The 6,778-nt window shown below is 38.5% G+C and overlaps 2 protein-coding genes and 1 long non-coding RNA gene across 15 annotated transcripts in view; 1 reads left to right on the plus strand and 2 right to left on the minus strand.

Moving 5' to 3' along the window:
• Nucleotides 1-661: 661 nt before the first annotated feature.
• Nucleotides 662-1,906, minus strand: LOC111478647. Its single transcript, XR_002717525.1, has 3 exons — nucleotides 1,809-1,906; nucleotides 1,603-1,703; nucleotides 662-1,534 (listed from the first exon to the last, which is right to left on the minus strand). It is a non-coding gene; the product is annotated as an uncharacterized LOC111478647 (long non-coding RNA).
• The window catches only part of LOC111478603 (60S ribosomal protein L32-1-like), a 29,945-nt gene continuing 24,673 nt past the window's right edge, over nucleotides 1,507-6,778 (plus strand). For 6 of the 8 annotated variants that reach the window (XR_002717501.1, XR_002717503.1, XR_002717504.1 and 3 more), the window contains exons 1-3: nucleotides 1,507-1,655; nucleotides 1,829-2,368; nucleotides 2,701-2,743. Coding sequence is in view for 1 of the 8 variants with exons in the window: in XM_023122966.1 (XP_022978734.1) it covers nucleotides 1,595-1,655; nucleotides 1,829-2,368; nucleotides 2,701-2,743; nucleotides 2,829-3,069 (885 nt within the window). In the remaining 7 variants the exon portion in view is untranslated. Of the gene's footprint in view, nucleotides 1,656-1,828; nucleotides 2,369-2,700; nucleotides 2,744-2,828; nucleotides 3,377-6,778 lie in introns of those variants that run through there. The other 2 variants (XM_023122966.1, XM_023122968.1) reach the window with 2 other exon arrangements.
• LOC111478575 overlaps nucleotides 3,577-6,778 on the minus strand; it is a 17,842-nt gene continuing 14,640 nt past the window's right edge. For 3 of the 6 annotated variants that reach the window (XM_023122919.1, XM_023122923.1, XM_023122921.1), the window contains 2 exons: nucleotides 6,443-6,587; nucleotides 3,607-4,076 (listed from right to left, as the gene is read on the minus strand). In XM_023122919.1, coding sequence (XP_022978687.1) covers nucleotides 4,054-4,076; nucleotides 6,443-6,587 — 168 coding nt within the window. In that variant the 3' untranslated portion in view covers nucleotides 3,607-4,053. Of the gene's footprint in view, nucleotides 4,233-6,442; nucleotides 6,588-6,778 lie in introns of all 6 variants that reach the window. The other 3 variants (XR_002717500.1, XM_023122920.1, XM_023122922.1) reach the window with 3 other exon arrangements.

Below are 6,778 nucleotides of genomic sequence, written 5' to 3' on the forward strand. Positions count from 1 at the left end.
GGTTACTTTAAGAGGGTATAATGCATTGAGAAGACTCTTGGGCTAAAGAATAATTGTACTTGTTTGACATAATTTGCTGATAGAATATAGTGTAAGTATTAAATATTAAATTAGCTTCATGTCTTTGTGTTGTTAAAATCCTATATTATTTTACAGTCCGTTTCTCAAGTATATAAACATAATGTTGTTAAAGTGGGCCATCATATTCCGACATGCTCATATGCTGTGTTGGAATATTAAATAATTCTTTCAAAACTGAAAATAAAATAAAAATGATATATTATGAAATTCAAAGTCCCCATGAAGAGATAGTCCTTTGGGATTCGCAAAAGTCAAAATTGGAAAAACTAAATCAGTTTATTCAATTTATTAAAATAGGAATCTGGAAAATAACCTCCGAATATGGAACATTATTATTCTCCGATGGAAGTTTTTACACATTTATAAAAAACATTTATAAGGAATGTTTCTGTAACGCCTCATATTCACCGCTAGCAGATATTGTCATCTACTACTCGACCCATTACCTATCACGTTAGCCTCACAATTTTTAAATACATTGCCAGGAAAACTTTTATAAGAAATAATAGGAATCGTCCCTCTAAAACTGATGTAGATTGGTTTATTCAATCACACCTGCTTGGAGTTGGTCATGTTGAGTAGTTGATACAATTTCATTAGCTTTTCTGAAATATATAGTATTAACCTTTCAACATTCAGTCATTCAATTTCACAAATGATTTTAAAACACCAATAATTCGATCTCTCCATCGTTGAACTCAACAGCAATACCCAAACCAGAGATATCATACCAAGAAAAAAACAACCAAAATTGTAAGAAAAGGCCCCAAATATGGGAAGTAGTTTGGGGGCTAAGAGCTGGGTGTGTGGTTTGCGGCAGTATGATCATACGAACCACTCAGAAAGTCTGCGGAGAGATGTCAGTTGTGTTGTGTTAGAATATTGGATCAGTAGTATCTGGCAGTTGAGTGGATAAGTGGGCTTGTTTCTAAAAGAAGGAATCAAATGCCACAACAGAAAATGGAGGCAGCGAGAGAAGGATTTGATTCTTGTTTCGGTACCTAAACAGATTCTCCAGGGGACAATATTCTTGATCACAAACTACAAGATGCAACTTGTGCACACAAATCTATCGCCCATAGGCCATAACCCATAACCCATAACCCAACACCACCTTTAACTTTCTGATTCAGTAACATAAAGCTGAAGCTCTAAAGAGAAGGGAAATGGCACCACACGAAACTGCAGAATCAGTATAGAGTTCACAGCGGGCCTTTCCTTCTCCATATACCTTTTTTCGTTTTCTAAACCTTCCCTTGCTTGCGCTTCCCAACTATTCAAATATACAATGCCTCCTCTCTCAAGTTTCCTCATATTCTCCTCCCCTTCTTTCTCACTCTTGATGATCCAAGAAAGCTTAGATTCTGTCGCCCCACCTCCCTGTATATATTGCTTGCCGCCAAAAAGGCTCATTCTTCTTTACAGAAACCCATTTCATATCAAATCTCTGGTCCTGTCATTGTTCAAAAACCTTTGAACGTCCAAAACCAAGCATTGGAAGTAATTTGTAGAGATGGGTACCTGCGTTCGCCTCCATACTGCATTACTTTCATTGTTGATCTTCCTCAGTTTAGGTAAATCAGCGTTCAATGCCTTCTTTTTTTTCTTTTTTTTTTTTTTTCCTGCACAATGATATCAATGCCTTATCTTTCTGCATTTTTCCTATTGGTTGTTCTAAGATAATCACAATGTGAAGAGGTTTCACTTTTTCACAAGAAGGAACTGACCTTGCTTTTTGTGGCTTCAGGTTCAAGTATTGCACGGACTCCATATTTTGAAGCAAACCAAGAAGACTATGTACTGCAAAATCAGGAGGAACAAATACCCTACTTTTCAACTTCAATATCCAACACTCAACTGGACACAATCCCCATTGTGAATCCAACCACCCCAGGCGGCGGCACAACTCCAACCCAGACCCCGATTGTGGATCCAACATCACCGCCAGCACAAACAATCCCTACCGGACCGACCATAACGCCTACAACCCCAACCATAACGCCCACAACCCCAACCATAACACCCACAACCCCAACAACCACAGGCGGTGGAAGTTGGTGCATAGCAAGTTCAAGTGCTTCCCCAACCGCTTTGCAGGTAGCTCTTGACTATGCTTGCGGATATGGGGGCGCGGATTGCTCGGCAATTCAAACGGGAGGTAGTTGCTTTGAGCCCAACACTATGCGAGACCATGCTTCTTATGCCTTCAACCAGTACTACCAGAAGAATCCAGCACCCACAAGCTGCGTGTTTGGAGGAACTGCGCAGCTCACCAGCACAGACCCAAGTAAGAAAGATCATCACTTCAAGTTTATTTTAATTCAGAACCATAACAGAAAATAGGCAATACTTCATCTCCAAACAATACAACTGTAGGTATTCGGTCATGATTGATGCTTCCTCTTTCATTTCATTTTGAACAAAAACCCAAAATTTGCTTCATACCTTCGGACTTCAAAAACTGAGCATATTCCTTTTCCAAATTGTTTCCTATCTGCTGAAGTTGTTACTATGCAGAATAAAATTCAATCCTGGAATACGAACATTCCAGCTCCCGATAAAACTAGATAATCATTCCTCAGCTTGAAATGTGAACATATCTTTTCTTCATGATTGCAGGCAGTGGAAATTGTCGCTACGCAGCATCAAGATCAACGCCGAGGTAAATTGGAAAATAGTTCCCTCGTTAGAATCCGAATTCAAATAGCAGGAAAACAATCTCATCTAACTTGTTTATGCGAACGCAGCCCAACAACACCAATCAATCCACCAATGAATCCAACTCCGATGCCGCCGGCAACCCCAACCATAACAACCCCAACACCACCCGACACAATGCCTACTGACACGACGCCAACCGATACCACACCGACCGACACCGGCGGTTTCGGAACAGAACCATCAGACACAGCAAGCTCCGCGATTCGAGTCACGAGCTTCTTCTCTTTCGTGTTCTTGGGTTCACTTCTTATTACAAATTGCATGTAAGAGGAGGCAGAAAGCGACTCGGATCTGGTCCATTACAATCTGCAGGCCGAGAAGGCATTTAGATTTTCTTTTATACAAAGGAGACGCGGAGGTCGGGGGGAGGAATTAGTGTTCGGTTACTAAGAAGAGGGGAAAATGGCAGAAAATTATCACAGGGTTTCTGCCATAATAGTGATAGAATAAAATTGTAGCCTATGTCTACGTTTAGGACTACATTCCCTTGGGAGCTAGCAATGTGTTCTCCACTTTTAGTTCATGTTCATCCTTACTCATAAAAATAAAAAAAGAAAAAATTTCATTCACATCACCCTCAACCTATCAAATTATATAAATTTTTGTTCTGAATTTTCAATTTTATCAAATAACACGTCAATTTTAAAAGTATCTGCAACAGGCGTTTACATAACCAAACAAACAATTATTTCAAATAAGTTCGATATATATTTGTAATCTCGTGTTCATTGGTGCAGCTTACAATGATTTAATTTTCAGTGTACCTACAGAAAATGCAATTCAGTTCGCCAATCAAGCTTAGCATTTGATAAAAGATGTAGACAGGCTCACTAACGTGATCAGATAAGGTTTGTGGCAAATTACATCTTTCATCAACACTGTTCTTCAGCAGCGGAAAACATGAGGAAGCATTATGTACAGATCAGGAAGTATAAAAGCAATAAAATTACATAATCTGTCACATTCAAGAAGTAGGAGAGTTTGTAAGTCCCAAGAGGAAGAGAATATTACAGAGAGAGCCGTTCTGCTAATTACTCATCATACAAGGATGTTGCTTGAGCATGAGGCAACCAATCATGGCGAAATAGAAATCAGAACCTAACAATTATTACCTATTTAGAATTCTAAGAAGAGTTTTTATGAGAAAAAAATATTTTTAAGCACTTAGAAAGTCATTTCAAATAGGCTCTTAGATCTTAGAGAAAGGAAAAGAATTATAAGCGTACCTAAAATTTTCCTGGTAGGAGAAATTTAGAACTGACCCTTCAAAAGACCTGCAGAGAAACCATAAAACTTCTTATAGCATAACAGACAGAAATCGTCATCTATCATTATGCTAAACTATGCAACCCAAGGACACCGAGAAATAACCCTTCTACTAATAGAAGCATATATACCAAAAGCATTCCTTCAGCTGGGACACTGTTTTCCTGAAATAGGAATAGAAAGTTATGAGCAGACACTTCTTCCTCATTGCGGCGTCATCATCAAGATTAGAAGTATCGCGCTGAAAATAGCAGCAAATACACATTAACCCAGTAAATAAGTTAGGTTCCTCTTGAATCTTGAATTTAACTTACGGCACCTCAAATTGAAGCAATATTTACTTCCACACTTTTTTTTTCCAAAGAAATTTTCACTAAACTAAAGCAGTTTAACAAATGAAATATGAACAACAAAGATTCGCATGTTAATAAATGTTAGTATCATGCATAAGATAATATACTAAGGAAAAATGGTGTACCATACTCTTCAATACCGGTGTTCTTTTCTTCTTTCTTCTCTTTTTTCTTCTCTTTCCTTTTTTCCTTGCTGGATCCCCCCCCCCCCCCCCCCCCCCCCCCCCCCCCCCCCCCCCCCCCCCCCCCCCCCCCCCCCCCCCCCCCCCCCCCCCCCCCCCCCCCCCCCCCCCCCCCCCCCCCCCCCCCCCCCCCCCCCCCCCCCCCCCCCCCCCCCCCCCCCCCATCTATCTCTCTTTCTTTCTTTTTCTTTTCATTTTTCCAAATAGGAAGCCTTATTTGCTATTAGTAACCACTCCTCACAACCCCCATTTCCATCCATGAAGTGCAATACTGTAGAACTATTAAACTTGTAGAACACATAGAGCGATAGTCAACAAGGAACAAAATGGTACGAAGCATAAGTAAGATGAAATGAACATGTTAAAGGAAGTCATATTAATTTTGTCATGAGTTGCAGATATAAAATAAGTGATCATAGTCTCCAAAAATCTTAAAACAAGGTGTTTAATGGTTTCCTAATTTACATGCATGAATATAGTTGATAGTCAAGAAGTAAAAACACTAGGCTCAAAGCACTAATCAACGTATAATCGGTAGTGAAACAAAGAATGTACATTAAACTTGAATACGTCCATGCTTAAACTCCAACATAAAAGAACAAATTAGATTAAAAAACGGCAAAGGTTTAGTTTGCTCCAGGTAACTAATTCTTGGGTAAAGATGTTAATCATTAGATATAATACTTCACAGCATGAAACCACCAAGTAACATTAATCTTAATCAAGTGAAAATTTACAGATGAGAACATATCAATAGCATGACTGTCAAATGTGTCAATGAAATCTACTCGAGAAATACACAACTTACACAAGGAATAGATACGTAACATGAACAAGGATAGCAGTATGTTCAGTGGTTTGCTTTATGATTGCTTTCTTGTCTTTGCTTTAGTAGCTACATTCAACAATCAGTCATAAACCTCCCAATCTCTCCAATACCACTAAACCCCTTGTCCTCTAAAATTTTATTATGGAACTTCCACGTGGCTTTACAATATTTAACAATCTAAAGCTTACAAGATATTTAATATCTATGTCTGGATTCAAATTTAAACGCTTGACAATTTGATTGAATATAATGATCTAATCATTAGGCTCAACCTAGCATACTCTGAGGTTCTACATCAAATCAGCAAGTTCCAATTTCCACTATTTTGAAATATGCTAAATCATAACCTTGTACACCAACTTCAGAATTTGTTGTCTTTAATCTTTCAAACGGCCTTCAACTCTGATAGACCCTTATTGAAGAGCTGACTCTACATCAAGTGTAAATGACGTAAATTTTTCAAAATTAATAACTGTGTTACCTTGTGTAGTATCAAATAGAAGAAAGAGAAGATCCAAGTCCGAGGTTCCAAATCTAACTATGAAATGGACAAAGATTTAAATATAATAATCAAAAGAAAGCATTCCAAAACACCAGTAGAATTAGATAACACAAAAAGAAGTAGCAAGGGAGAAAGCAACAGCCTGCAAGAATTATATTTCACAACATTAAAATTCATATACATTCTTCTCATATATATCTACGCACAAGAACTGTACAATAAAATTGAAGAGACATTCCCTAAACCTAACTTCACCAAAAAAAAAAAAAAAAAAAAAAAAAAGACAAAGCACANAAGAAAACAGAAAGTAGCAAGCACCTAGGTCTGACTCAACAAAGAAAGACAAACAAGTTTATTCAACAGTTAATTAACTTGAGCTCAATGATGAGATAGAGATAAGCATCTAAGATTAGAAGCTAATTTTGCTGTGAAAAAGAGAGAGGGCAAGGAGCCACCATATTCGAGAACAACAGAATAAGAAATACGAAAGGCTCTTATTCCTTGTTACCAAATCTCTGGACAATAATAGGGCGGACATCATCAGCATCAGCCAGGGTCTCCAAAAATGGAAGCAATGAAATTAAAGCAGAATCCAAAGGATCGTCAATCCAACTCTTAATGGGAATACCGTTGTTCACTTGTAATCGGAAAACCTGACATGAACAAAGATATGCTTAGATACTCACATATAGAGTTCCACCTTTTCACCTTCAATATCCTACTTCCACATTTGTGACTTGCATTGCACTAAGACCAGCTATTTCTACAGTCCCCCTGCCCCCTTCCTCTCTCCTTGCAACGGTAACTTGTACAGTATTCGCCCCCCCCCCCCCCCCCCCCCCCC

The sequence above is a fragment of the Cucurbita maxima genome, unplaced genomic scaffold (genome assembly GCF_002738345.1).
Source record: "Cucurbita maxima cultivar Rimu unplaced genomic scaffold, Cmax_1.0 Cma_Scf00004, whole genome shotgun sequence".
Classification (NCBI taxonomy): domain Eukaryota; kingdom Viridiplantae; phylum Streptophyta; class Magnoliopsida; order Cucurbitales; family Cucurbitaceae; genus Cucurbita; species Cucurbita maxima.